The 15,080-nt window shown below is 34.7% G+C and overlaps 1 protein-coding gene across 5 annotated transcripts in view; it reads right to left on the reverse strand.

Moving 5' to 3' along the window:
- Window positions 1-720: 720 nt before the first annotated feature.
- The window catches only part of NIPBL (NIPBL cohesin loading factor), a 151,795-nt gene continuing 137,435 nt past the window's right edge, over window positions 721-15,080 (reverse strand). For 4 of the 5 annotated variants that reach the window (XM_054004299.1, XM_054004301.1, XM_054004297.1 and 1 more), the window contains 12 exons: window positions 14,773-14,866; window positions 14,508-14,662; window positions 14,147-14,237; window positions 10,849-11,022; window positions 10,133-10,323; window positions 9,226-9,333; window positions 7,686-7,886; window positions 7,140-7,286; window positions 5,272-5,567; window positions 4,804-4,978; window positions 4,049-4,234; window positions 721-3,485 (listed from right to left, as the gene is read on the reverse strand). In XM_054004299.1, the coding sequence (XP_053860274.1) occupies window positions 3,120-3,485; window positions 4,049-4,234; window positions 4,804-4,978; window positions 5,272-5,567; window positions 7,140-7,286; window positions 7,686-7,886; window positions 9,226-9,333; window positions 10,133-10,323; window positions 10,849-11,022; window positions 14,147-14,237; window positions 14,508-14,662; window positions 14,773-14,866 (2,184 nt within the window). In that variant the 3' untranslated portion in view covers window positions 721-3,119. Of the gene's footprint in view, window positions 3,486-4,007; window positions 4,235-4,803; window positions 4,979-5,271; window positions 5,568-7,139; window positions 7,287-7,685; window positions 7,887-9,225; window positions 9,334-10,132; window positions 10,324-10,848; window positions 11,023-14,146; window positions 14,238-14,507; window positions 14,663-14,772; window positions 14,867-15,080 lie in introns of all 5 variants that reach the window. The other variant, XM_054004298.1, reaches the window with a different exon arrangement.

Below are 15,080 nucleotides of genomic sequence, written 5' to 3' on the forward strand. Positions count from 1 at the left end.
AAATACTTATAATTACAGTTCTGTCAAAAACTATTGTGATCTTGAAAATATTCAAGGACTATTCTGAAATTTTACAGTATGAAGTGGAAGATTAATGATTTCATTCTTATTTAGATTGAGGAAGTATCTGTGTTTTTTTAAAAAGTACAATATGGCTCGTGTTAATTCTAAAAGCTTGATAATACCCCTTTGTTAGGTAAGTTACTGCAACAAGTTCCATGTATGGATCCTGTACTCAAAGAGAGAAAGCAGGAAGAATAAAAAATTCAATAATCTTATAGTTATATATGTAAAAATCTATAGCCATGCAGTGAAAAAATACTACAAGGCTATGTCAATACAAAGGAGTAAAATTGTGTCACTGGATCAATTACTGCACTGCAGCACTTAAAGAACAACCAAAACAAAACCAAACACTTTCTCATGTAGAGAAATTCTTATCTTGTGTGTGCTGCTGCTGATGTGGTTCATGTTGGTACAAGTGCAGCTGCTGCTCAGAGGTTGTGCCCTGCACTGATGCCACTGGTGTCAAGACTGGCACTGAGCCGATGCTGTAGAGAACCACCAGCCAGAGTCTCACACAGCAAACAGGAGATTATTTCCCAAAACAGGGCACTGCTACCTTCTCCTTCCACAGCTGGTAACCAGGGTCCTTGTGATGGGCAAAACCACTAGGTATTACTCTGTGTACTTCGGGAGGGTAAAATTCAACTCTTTAACTAGTAAGAATCATATTCAATTTATTTAATAATCTATAATCAACTTTGTAACTGTAAATTATGTAACAACCATCACATCCCATCAAGGAGCATGTATGCCACTGGCATAACACACAATATAGTAATGGTCTAAATCCTCTCAACTAAGACAACTTTAGACTTCAAGTTTATACTGTTTAATTATAACTTCTTTCTGATAATTTTATTCCAATAAATACCAAGTAAACCGAAATAACCCCCATCTTTACTACTGGAAAAGCCACATGAAATGAACAAGGAAATATTTGTATTACCTATTAAAAATAAGATGCTTTAATATAATTGCATTAGAAATGAGTAATAGCCAACTTAATTTTAAACTGCAACTTTATGAAATCCTTGGATTTACCACTTGGGAGTTTCTTGGTGAAGTATTTTCAACTCTGCTTATCAGTAATATCTGACATGTCATATAACCCCTCTAGTCTCCAAGTATGAGTTTGCCAGTATAAAGGCTGCACTTGGCCCTGAAATATATAGTCTTTCATTGTTTGCTACAAAAATGTCCTGTTTCCAGAGCTGCAGAGGACTGACTCCTGCTTCTCCTATTTCTCCCTCCTTTAACAATACTGATCTTAGCCCAAGAGGTGGTTTTTTGTATGGTGAAGAGACCACTATCAACACTATCAAACAAAGAGGTGCTAAATAATTTCTGTTCAGAAAAATTCCAGTGGTGAAACAACAAAGAGGCATTCCCCAACAATTTACTAACTGGATTCTGAGGAGTTATTAATAATTTGTTTAATGGGTTGTTTGGGTTTTTAACATATCAATATTTTGAAATACTGTTATTATTCCTTACAAATTGAATAATGTATTAGAATTCTGCAAGTTAGTTTCATAAAAACAGCCCTCTATCATATATTAAATTCTTAAAAGAACCAAAACATAATAGAAAAACAACTATGTTGAGGAACACCTGTTTTTGATAAATAATTTGAAAAGACACCAGGGTTTAATATACTCCTAAAAGTTTAGCTGTTTTTTAGATTTTTTTTCCTCTTTGCAAATATGCTGCTTTTCTTGCTCTCTAGGAAGACAAACTGCTTATGAAAGGTTGTGGCAAGGCAGTTGAAGCAAATATTTTTGTAAGATTTCTATAGCATTTTTTCAATTTACAAAAAATGAAAACATCTTTCAATTAGTAAAAAAATTAGTCTAATATACAAACATTTTCTTTAAAAATTCATCTGTGAAGGAACGTAGTGTAATTGCCCAGACTCATACCCATTGACTCCTCTGACACTGGTGGCTAGCTCCTCTTGACACAAGCCTTTCTATATTAACCCAGAGAAATGTGTACATGGCCAGTTGGCCCAAGCAGAAGAGTCATTCAGCCTTCCCCAAATTTGAACTATCATAAATTATCACTTGGACAGCATTAGAAATAAATTGAAGCATACAAGGAATAAACTATAGTTTCTTTTTATATCAAAATGTACTCTTTAAAATGTGTTTGGCACAGTGCTAAATCATATAGTTAATACTAAATATTGCAGGATACAATAAAAACCTGGAGTTAACTTGTGTTTACACCCTTCTAGGGATAAAAAATAAAAAGATACCAATTATTCAGAAGTCAGTCTATACAAACTGTATAAACAATATTTTATGTCTTGTTTTGAAAACCACTGATATAGTAAATTTTACATAAAAGACTGCAAAATAATATAAATGGATTTAAACAGATCTTTACAATAAGAAATTCAAATGGAAACAGACAAGTAACAAAGAGAAGTAAAAAAATTTATTGCAGTATTTGTTCCACCAGATTTGCTGGGGATCCCTTTTCTTGTATTATTTCAGGGTGACCTAATACATCAAAATCTACATTTACAAAAACTCCTGCAGATAGGTCATAGATACTGCATGCTTTTTTTTCTTTTTTTTTTTTTTTTTTCTTTTTCGTCAACAGAATAAATTATATATCCAGGAGATTCTGCCACTTTACAGCCTGGAAAAACAATGCTTTCCTGGAAACTGGGCTAAGCTAAAGAAAGCCATCCGCTGCTAGGTTAAACTCCAAGAACACTTTATTAAGAACATTAACAGACTAATTTCCAACATTCACTTGTTTATTTTTTTTAAACAGAAAGGTTTTTTTTTCAAGATATAAACAATTTTTTGTTAAACTATAATACAGTGGGAGTAAAAATGAACTGAGAAGTTTCTGCTGCACAACAGCGAAGGAAGCTCCCACAAAAATGTTTACCAAACATCTCCTTCTTTTTTCCCCGCGTCCCAGGTTCCATTCTTACTCTTCATTTAACTGATTTTTTTTTTTTTTTTTGCCATAAAGTTGATATTTCAAGTTTTTCTGTTATTTCAATTCCTGTAAATTTGGCTGCATGTACAAATTCATTAGCTGGAAGTTCCATCCTTGGCGGCATACAGCGATCGTAAAGTCTGCACAACTTTATTAGTCAGCTTATTAGCACTCGTTAGAGCAATTTTTTTGTAAATAATGTCTGACTCTTTAATAGTGTCTACCCAAGGCACCAGTTTGCGGCCATCACGGCGCTTAGCCTCAGTCCAGGAGCCACTGTAGGAGCCTGCCATCCACTGAACACTGAAGCCATTGCTGGTTTTCTGTACTACTCTTGCAATTTGTGGTCGGTCTTTGTACTTTGGACAGCAAATAGCGATGACATCCATGACATCAACACTTTCATTCATCTGTGCTGCCAACTCCGTAGAGTCTGAATTTCGTTTTGACCTTCTCAATGACTAAAACATTGGGGGGAAAAAAGACCAAGTGTTACACAAAAGAACTTTAGTGAAATTATTGCTTTTATTGCTTTTAATCCCTTGACGCCGGGAGTTGGGATTCCCCGGCACACATTCCATTGCCGGCAATGAGACGCACCGCGACCGCCAGCGCCAAGGGGTTAACATATCCTTGTAAAACCACATACTCTTAATTTGTACCCGTGTCTTTATCTCTTATTGATATATAAAATTATATATACACATGAATCATAAAGCTACATAAAAACTTGGCAACAATAAAAAGGATAACACACAGTACATTCCAAAGGAAAATTAATAACTTTTTATATGGGATAAATCTCATTTTCTAGTTTGGTTTTTTTTATTGTCTTTTCTGTTAAACTTTCTACAAAAGTTGTATAAACGGTTAAGTAGAGAATCTCTATCTACAAAATGCTTTTTTTTTCATGTGGATTACATTACTTGGTGTACATTTAATATAATAAACTGACATTTATAAGCACATAAAAATCATTTTACGTAATACGCTGCGAAATACGTTGACTCCTCCTCCGCCTCACCCCTGAAGTGCCTCCTCCTCTATCCTCCCCATCACTTTCATCGTCCTCTGTCTCAGCTGCATTGTTTTTAGGGCTGCCTCCTCCAAGCAGCGAGGTAATTGCTTTGTTCCGAGCATTTGTGCTAGCTGACACCTCTCCATCTTCTTCCTCTTCATCAGGATCCAAATGTTCCATAAGGAGCTTGAACTATTAAAACAAAGAAGATCAGTTCACTTTGTAACTTTAAACATGGACATTTATATCATGTAACATTATGTTAGAAACAAGTAGCAAAATAAAGAAACAGGGTAAAACAGTAGACAACTTGAAAAGTTCATGTTGTACTCTACAAACTTAACTTTCTGATTTTTTTTTTGGGTAGATATACAAAAGCTTTCTTCCTGTGTTTTCCAAATGGCAAGTTTTCTCTAACTGTTATTAGTGCAGGGTGAGGGACAGCTAATAAATCACATTGAGTTTCTGTTCCCATGATGGAAAGAGTCAGGAATAAAGTGAAAAAGTAACATGGGAGAGGTATACACCATGGATATCAAAAACTGGAAAATACTCCATTAAGATGAATATCCTTAAGCTGAAATTAAATATCATTGAGTTTAAACTTATTAGAAATCTTTGAAATACAGTCCTGTTAAACATCCTGAAAGGAAGATCCACACCTCACATAAGATAACCAGGAACTTAACATTTTGAAATGTACTTTCAAGTTTATACTGTATTAAAAGATTACAGACTTTCTGCAAAGCAACTTTACTTACATCTAAGTACTGTTTTACTATACTCCTCTTCACATCTTCTGTGATCTTGGAATTAGCCATATCACTTCGTAGAAAATCCAAAGTTTGTTTTGGATGGAAATGCACTCCTGTCTTCCTGTTTATAGCTTTATCATAAACTTTTGCAGATTCAGATGGAGAATATTTTTGAATTTTACTGTTTAAAGAAAACAAAAGAAAATACCTTTAAAGGAAAATCCAGAGTAATTTGAGCAAAAAACTTTTAAAGCCTCCAATATAAATATTTCTCTCTGAATCATTCCATATACAATAGATAGCCTGGTAAGAAGTCAAATAATTGATTTTTTTTAAGCCAAAGTTCAACTTAATAGTTTTTTTTTTCTCTGTTACATAAATATATTGCTTAAACAGGCAGTTACAATCAACTTAAACAAATGGAAAAATATCACTGCATAGCAAGTGTCCTATTATCTAAATAGCCTTCCTTACCTATCAGAGAATCCACAGAGGTTCTTTAGATGCTGTTTCAGCATCAGAAGTAATAATATGCCCTGGGAGACATTAGCAAATTCAATTAAAGGAGCTGAATTTTCAGGTAAACACTTCATCACTGCATTTATATCATTTTCTTCATCAGAATCTGAATCAGAGTCCACCCGTTTCCGTAACCTCCGAGGCTTAGAAGCTTCCTCCTCACTTTCACTCCCGCTACCACTGTTACTGTCACTCTCGGTCTCCTCATCTGATGAAGGCTTTCTTTCCTTTTTTTTGTCTTTCACCATAGACTGCAAGACAGAGAAGTTAAAACACATTTCAAAATTAGGATAAGTAATATCATGTATGCTCCTAAAATAATCTGTCCAAAATCATTACTACCTTAAATTAAAGAGAATTTGCTGAACAATTAATTTTAATATTAAATATTAATTTATAACTTGATAGTCTTAAAATTATTTATGGCAAAAATATACTGAAAAATGTATCCAACACCCAGATTTTCTTGCAAGGTGCATACAGAAGGAACTGAAGCAACAAGCACTCCCCTGCTATGTTATCATTAAATGACTCCTGAAGTTCATTAGCAGTGACAGCAAAATACAGTAGAAGACCAAACACAATAAATCAGGAAGAAAATTCTGTTTTTCTTTCACCTAAATATAATTTCTGTGTCTCATGGAGATTTCCATATGTACTTTGGTGTCCAAGACGGTTTTAAATCCTTGTCTCAAAATTCTATGACACTAATTACACTGCTGACCAAAGTCATCATATTAATAATGAATAAATAATGACTAAAAATAATCAGCTGTCCTATGCCTGACAGTGTTCAAGGCCAGGCTGGGTGGGGCTCTGAGCAATCTGGTCTAGTGGAAGGTGTCCCTGCCCATAACAGAGGGTTGGAACAAAGTGATCTTTAAAGTCCCTTCCAACCCTAGCCCTCTTATGATTCTATAATTAGTTCTATGATTACTTCTAGATCTACAGAATTTCACATATGCATTATTACTGCACATAGTATGATTTTTCAGGACACAGACCTATGCAGGATCTCATCCTTTTGGAGCTAGGTGCTACACAGTAGTTCTCAATCTGAAGAATGTATTGTCTCCTTCTAGCAGATCAGCTTTGGTAGGGTGAGACTTTAAAGCACAGTAAATTCATTTCAAGCTGTGAACTTTCAGGCATTAACTCTGACTTGTGTTTATTAGTCAAACTGGACATTCTAGAAACTGCTTCCTGACAATTTGCACCTTCTACTGTAACAGCTGTTCAGGAAAGGAAGACACTGAAGTCTTTAAGAAGCAGAGGCGTCTCACAGGCTTGTGTGTTGCCATAACAACAGGTACTCTATCATGATTCAGGTTCTTACCGCTGACTTAAGAAATACTGCCCACTCCTCTCTTGCAATAAACAATGTATTTTAAATCTCTCAGGCAACAAATGCAACTGCCATCAGCCACTTGACAACAAAATAAACTGCCAACTGGATTTCATTATTAAAATTTTACAAATAACCACAACAAACTACTATTCCACGATGATTGTGGGTTCATGTGTTTTCAGATGCATACAATTAACTGTTATTCAGACATATTGAGAAATTATACAGATTTGATCTCAAAATTCATTCTTTTTTAATAATATAAGCAGCAATGTAAGTAGACTTTTTGACTAGTGTCTAGCAGATAAAGGTCAGAACAGACAGTGTTACTTGGTTTTTGACTATTGTTTACATGCCAAGTAATGTAACTGGTTAACACAATAATAATAGTACTGCATTTACTGAAAAATTGACCACATTATAGAGAAGCTTATGTTTCCACCACCATAATATACTAAAATATAAATGCACATACCTCTTTAAATGACTGTAGTAGGTTGCTACCAGAAACTGATAGTGTAATGTCTATATGATGCATTATAAACAGTGGCTCTTCCTGTGTTTGGTAAGGAAAACAGGCTAGATTGTCTGCTATGTACAAAAGCATATTCACCTCTGTTTTCTGGAAGTTAAAGAAAAAATTACACATAAATACATGTAGAAATATGCTGGATTCATATACTTCCGCAATGTTCCTAAGAATCTAGAGCAAAAAACATGACCACAATTTTTATTCTATATAACCCCCAAAAGCACTGTAAACAACATCTATACATGCAAAATTTAGTCATACCTGAAGATATATTATTTCTGATCAGTCCAAACTGAGTATAAAAAGGTACAGAGTGATGTAACATGCATTCTATTACACAGATAAATACCTTATATTAGAAAGTAAAAAATGTACATTGGGGACAAAGCTATCAATAATTATGTCATTAAAATACATCATAAAAGGGGAAATTAAGCTTGTAATGCTGCATTTTAACTTCTTTTTAAGTGAAGGAAATGTGGTGCTTACTGCAGTATCATCAAAGAGGTTGAGTAAAGAAATTAGAAAGGCTCGTCTGTGTTGACGGTTCCCTCGAATCATGGAGTAGAGGTGTGAACACAGGGCACTGGATGATTCATCGTGTCTAAAACCTCTCACAGGATCTTTTGGGCAGGTATTAATTGCTTGCTGTACTTGGTAAGACATCTTCATACCAGCCACTGCTTTCATCTGAAATGGAAATATATTTATTTTTATTCAAAACATTGCTTCCAAAACAGAACAACTGAATCCTTTTAAAGGGATGCTCATCTGAAATTTCAATTAAAAACATGCACTGAGGCAATACTACCTTTTGAGATGGTAAAGAGATTTGAGCTGTCAAACAGCTGTCTTTGTGGCAGAGATTAGAACGTCTTGTGAACCACTTTGACTGTAAATTCTGCTATGAACATACAGCTAATCTGTTTACCAACTACAGCCAGGTATTTAATTTAAACAATTTTCAAGAACACTGAAATGTTTTTATACATAAACAGAATATTCTACCACATGTATATGCTTGTGGTATATACTATATGTGATATATACTATATCCCCTGTAGTAAAACCAATAACTGAATCTATATGAGTACAATAAGACTAACAAGTAGAAAATAAGTGTTTGTTTTTTGTTTTTTTTTTTCATATATCCAATAATTTCCAGTTGATTTTACTCACTTCAACGGTCCTGCTCTACTTCCAGAACAAACTGATTCTCTAGTTAGGCTGCATAGCCAACTGTCCTCATACTACCTCTGCTATTGTTCAGCAAAGTTGTCTGTGTGTCTATACACTGTCTTTAATCCTAGCTGCCTAATACAGCAAATTTCAACTGCTAGCCTTCACTTAATGGATGAGTTATCTGCTTGGATGCCATCAACAGTGCAATGCTCCAAATGCACTGGAATACAAAGAAGGACATGTGAGAAGTCCTACAACATAGTACACACACAGAATCTAGATTGGGGTCTTCCAAAATAAGGAAATACTGCAGCTTAATTTCAGATCTTAAGCACAGCTGGCACTATGCCACAACTCCACATCCTTACATAGCCCTTAGTTTTTCCTTTCAGCAAGATTCATCAGAGGTAAACAGCTTCCTATGCTGCTTCTGCGTAGTTTACAATTTATAAAGCCTTGGTGCCTTGCACACTCTAATATATATATATTCTAAGGACTTCTATTGACTGTTACATGGTGTTTTCTTTTCTAGTCCACTGATACAGGAAAATCACTGCTAAACACTATGAAACACTTGTCCTTACCTCTTATCAAATAAAGGCTTTTAAATACTATTTAGTGTGGAAAATATTAATCTGAATCATAAATTAAAGGAGATTATGGACTAGAAGAGACACTTCAAATTATATTATCCTTCCTTCTCAGGGGAGTCATCCTTACAACTGCTTAAGAGTTATTGTTTATTTTTTTGTTTTATACTTTTTCTCTGGAGCTGAAGCATATTTAAGTGTTAAACCACTAGAGAACATAACAGTATTTTGTAAAATGTTAAATTAGAATTACTTACGTGAATGAACCCAGCATATTTTTTGTCTATTTCCACCAACTGCTGGTCAGCTTTATTTCGCATAGAGGGCTCTGGATCTGTGCCCATAGCAATTAAGTATGGCACACACTTGAAAAACAAATGAAATAGTTATTCAGAGGCATTGTACTGCGGCATTGTAATTTCTGCAGTAGAAACAAAGAAAAAAGACTGAGAAAGAGGAGTCTTTCTCAGTCTTTTTTCTTTGTTTCTACTGCAGAAATTAGAGTAGGAAGGTCTATGCAACTTGCTACTCTTTTTTCAAGTAAACAGAACAAAATACTATGAGACACCAGCATTATAAAGAAGTTGTGAGGTTTCAGGTAGTATTTCCCTTTTTCTCCAACTCTAAAGTGAACTTAAAATACAGAAAATTGCATTTAAAAAAACCCCAAAAAATCATTTATGATTGAACATGTGCAATGGTTGCTACACCAAAAATTAATTACAAAACATTATATAAGCAAAGAGTGATGGAGATGACAGCTGAAGCTCTGACACTGATTGTGGAATTCCATAGAGCTTGGAGGATATAGGGATTGAGGTGGAAGCAAGCTGACACAGGATAAAGAACTAAATAAAGAAAACATTTTGGCATATACCTCTAAGTTGTGACAGAATTATGCTCCAGTGCACATATCTACATTCTCTTTAGGTACTGCCTGGAGTTTTACATCTTAATCAAAAAAATAGATAATGAAGCATTTGGAATCTTGTGGGCTAACAACATAAAGCAGATTTCAAAATACACCTTCTGTAAAGGCCTCTGGCTACAGTAAGAAACTTCTGTAACATAAGTAGAAGAGAGGACCTGGAAATTTATGTAGCAAGTATGAAAGCCTCTAAAAACATGAATAAAAGAAAGTCCTACCACAAAAGCCTATCATACCTGAACAGGATGGATGAGACCTTGATTTAATGTCAGTGCAATGACATTTAGAGCAAAGTGGCGTACACTGGACTGGTTATGAAAGAAAGCCTCAAGGACCTGTTTGAGATACAGCTGCATGATGGAACTACTCATCCCTGAGGAAATATCACCCATTTCTTTCAGGTCTTCCTGTTTTGCTACTTTTTTCCCTGTAAAAAGGACAAAAGCAATAGCATACTCATCATAGTATAACCATTTATTTTGCCATCACTTGATATATGCTGATCTTTGAGTTTCACAATAAACATATATTTCAGCTGTCTTAGAATGGCTTTATGATCTCATGAAACAAAGAACAATCTAATGTATAAACACATATCAAAAAATGGACAAAATTTTAATTCAACTCTTAATTCCTTAATAAAGTATTTTAAAAAATGTTGTACTTATTATTTTTTATCTGCAAATTAAATTTAAGAGGGTTTTTTGATAAAAAATATTATTACCATAATTACAACAATTATGAATTCTGGATTGCTTCCAGTATTTGTACATCTTGGAAGTAAATAATACATCTATGCATATATCTCTTTTTAAATAATTCTAAAATACTTTGGGTACAATACTACTGATTTGTTTACAATTTTAAGTGACTCAGCGCAGATATATAGTAACTGTATGCAACAAAGTCAGATTTTGCAAGGCTCATGAACACAGAACAATTCAGCACTTACAGTCTCTGTCTGCCTGCTGCATACGTGTATCTTCCTCCTGCAAGTAGGTCTGGAGGTTTTTTAACACCTGGATTTTTAAGTTTACTGAACAGTTCTTATCTGAAAGAATGCTGTTGTACAGAGTCTTCACTTCTTGTTCGAACATTAAACTTGGGTGCTGTATAAATGCAAATCCTAAGAGTGGAGAAAAGAGGAAATGGTTCTCATTATTATAATCTAGAAATTGTATTTCTGCTTTTCAAGTTCTTCAGAAGAAAGGTATGAAATTTATCTCCTTCCAGTAGCATAGCTTTTTCTAGTCCAAACAGTATCACACTTCCATATGGACATCATCCGTTGCTAGCAAGAAGTTCTGATAACCATGACAGTTCTATTTACCACGACTCTGTTTGATGGATAAAATGGAGTATTGACCCAGGGCAGCTGCATGGAAAGTTATACAGGTCTGGAACCAGGTCCAGTGTAGTGGCCTGCATCTCAATGACTAGGAGCTATCATAAGAATGAGAAAGGAATGTTACCAAAAATTATCTGTCATTTTTTCTAATACATTCTAAGGTATTAGACATTCTAATACATCAAGAGACAAACATTTTGCTGCAACTGTAAAATGTGACTCATACAGATGCAGAGAAAATGTGGAAAAATTGATAAATACCGTGAGTATTTAACATCATAATAGAATAGTCACCAGGGAACACAGTACAATTTGTACCTCTTGCTGTCATTATTCATATGCCTATTGTAGTCTTCTCTTGAAGATCATCTGAAGTGTTCCCAAGACTATGTGTTTTGGAAGGTACTCTCTACAGAACAGTTCTTAGCTGTAGTCTTACCCCTGCCAACGAACTGGCTATTTTTAAGTCTGTATTTAATAAAACCTTTTCTAAATTACTGGCAGTATTTACCATTTTAGATAAATGTATGTAGATTTAGAAGTGCTGTTGACAAATTCTTATGGAGTATCTTAAAAAAACTGTAATGAGAACATAACATTCTAATTTAGTTTACATTTAACTAACTAATTGTTTTTAAGACTGTTTAGGAAAAGCAGACATTAAATGCATTTTCTATGATCACAAAAAATTCAGATTGTAAATGGGCACATAGAAAAAATAGGAACATAAGAGAAAAATGGGTGAAAAATGAAAGCAAATAGAATTATACAAGAGCAATATATAAGAATATCTGTAACAAAGGGAAGATTTAGTCAAGTTTTTAAAACAGGCTCCATACACAAAAAGACAGTATAGGCAAAGGCTAAGTCCAAGGCAAGCCCTCAGTGTGTTTCGGATCTCATTTCAGTCCCAAAACAAGAAGAATAAAAGCAAGTGAGAGAACGGGAAAGGAGAAGAAAAAGAAATTAGGGTGGTCTTTGGCATATGTGGTATGATTGTGTGGTCTTTACAAGTGTATATTGATGTTTGTAACTTGACTACCTCTGTACAAAATCCAACCTATTTCTTATGGTTAATTTAAAAATTGAAAAGCACATGGAAGTATCTGTAACAACTCATAAAACTTTTTCTTCATTCACTTTAAGAAATCGAAACCACCAGTATTCTCAAGGAAATTCTTACTTTTCCACCCCCAGTTAACTGGGGAAGAAATCTTACTTGGCATAAGAGGCTGTCATAGGAGATGAAGAAAGGCACCTGCTGTATGTTTTTTTAAGGACTGAATTCACATCTCAGAGATGCTGTCACACCATTTCTCTTCACACCTTTGTTTTCACTCTGTTAAGAATCTTTAGAGTAAGCACTGAACTTGGTTGAGTAAAACATTAACTATTACGTACTTAAAAGTTTAGCTAAATTTACTAACAAGTTTATATCCTCAACTTGTTTTTCAAGTACACATCTGTAAGAGAAGCACAACCATAATAATTAACTTTAGGATTAGGCTTAATCCCTCAACAGCAGTGGCACATCCTGAGGCAAAGGCTAAAACAGGTGAGTGTCCCTCAGTTAAAGGCTGATAGGAAAGTACATTCTTCACATGACCTTTTTCACCAAATATAAATGTTGAGTTGGCTTGCTAGTCCTTTTCACTGTACTGCTGCTCACAAACATTGAATGACTTCAACAACTTTGCTCAGTGACCAGCCTGAGGTGGAAATTTGCACTGTCTACAACATCTCCATATATCCAAGAGCTATCTTCAGTACTTGGATGAAATCAATATATCACTAAAAACAGTGAGGTTTAATTAAAATAAAGATTGATATTTTTACAGGCAGAAAAAAAATCTGAAGAATGACTTCTGACAAAACAGATCACAGTTCAGTCTATAATTTAGAAACATCATTTTTGAAAAATGTGACAAACTCCATACCCCTGAGCAGAGTGATCATGTCTATGGTTAGGAATACAGACCCTACCCCACATATGATATTCTGTAGCGTGCGATTTAATTGGACTGGATTATAGGTAAGTATCATCCACATTGATATAATGCCTAGCAGGTAGTCCAGAGAATCACAGCATTGCTAATGCAACAGAGGCAACTCCAATGCCATTAATCCTGCTCAACTGTCTTGAAATTGTTTATCATAGAATATGAAATGAAGATTCAGTCTTGATCCTTATCCTCAGAGCCCTCTCTAGCCTGTATTAGAGTAGAATATCTGAAAAGTCACCTAAAAAAGCAACAAAAAGAGGCAAATTCTTGTCCACAGTTAAATCGTAAAATGAAGGCTCTCAGGCCTTGGAGACAATTTATTTTAGACCATGCAATAACCACGATTGAGCTCTTCCAGACACAAGACCCTTCTGCTCAAACAAGATTTTCTTGGATGTACGATTTCTGTCCCTAAGTCAGTAGCAGTTCCTTTTCTACTGCAAGTCACTGAAATGCCATACTAATCTCACAAAGGCCACCCAACTACTTTTATAAACAGCAGTTCCCTTGACTCCTGCAGAATTCCTGCTCCTGCCCCTAAAATGTTTCAAGTTTTTCCATTCTTTTTTACCTTGTGAACTGAAAAACAAGGTTTGGAGTTACAACATACTTGCATGTGGAGTAAAAAAATAGCATCTTCATTACCTTGGAAATTTGCTGCCCTCTACAATTTGGTCACACATCAAAAGGCATTCACTGTCAAAAGCAGCCAGGCTTCTGCAGACTTATGCAACTAGGAACCCTTTGACAGCTTTGCTATGACCAGTTCTCAAACAAAATATGCTGTAAGTTTTGATTTTAAGCAAACTCTACTGTGACTACACAAATACGTGAATTCCTACTGATACACAAGAATTTCTACTGGAGCAGAATAATAAAAAAACAGTAATATTTCTTACCAAGACCAATAATGGCTTTTGTCTGTACTTCTTCATCTGAATGCTTTGTAAAATACATCAGCAGTTCAAGTACTTTATCCTTAATGTTAACCTGGGCAAATTGGAACAAAAATAATAGCTATTTGAAGATGAAAGAGATGTTTGTAATCTCTTATAGAAAGCATATATATATAAAAGGAAAGAAGAAATACAACTTTACTGCATAGTCCTTGCAAAATCATGTATTTAAAAACCAGAAAGCTATACCATATGTATTATGAAAAAATATATACCTCAGGGGGACTAGGAACAATGTGCTTTCAAATTAAAGTGGAACATTCATTATACCTAAGACATGGAGGATAAATGAAAGTTATTTTACCTTACTGTTGCCCTTAAAATCTTCCTGATCAAAATCAAAATGCCGACACAGTGCTCCAACAGTGAAAAGTGATCTAAGGAGTGCTGGTTTATTGGCAGTAAGTATTGTGCTGTTGGGGTCTTCCTGGTGTTGATTTTTTAATTTAGAAAGTGCACCTGCAGTAAAATGAAAGTTTTTATCACAGAGTTTAATTGTGGTGTATCCCTCAGATAAGACTTGTACTCAAAACTGAAAAGTGACAGTTACTTGTTATGATTTTGCTTACCATAATATCTATTAAAACAGGCCCACACAAATTTATAGTTCTGGGTGACCTTGTTCACAACAGCCCCAAGACAGCTCACACAGTGCTGAACAACCTAGGAGCAAGAAAGAACAAATAAATTATCTACTTAGAAGTTTTAATTCAGATTATTGTGAAGTTATGCAGGAAAAAGCTATGCTGAACTAAAATTAACAATCTAACAGATATAATGTAATGTCCCTCCCTAGACTGCCCTGAGAACCTACTCAAACTCAAAATTAAAATACAGCAAAACCATGTGGAAACCCTGGTAAACCCAATACACTGAT

The sequence above is a fragment of the Vidua macroura genome, chromosome Z (assembly GCF_024509145.1).
Source record: "Vidua macroura isolate BioBank_ID:100142 chromosome Z, ASM2450914v1, whole genome shotgun sequence".
Lineage (NCBI taxonomy): Eukaryota > Metazoa > Chordata > Aves > Passeriformes > Viduidae > Vidua > Vidua macroura.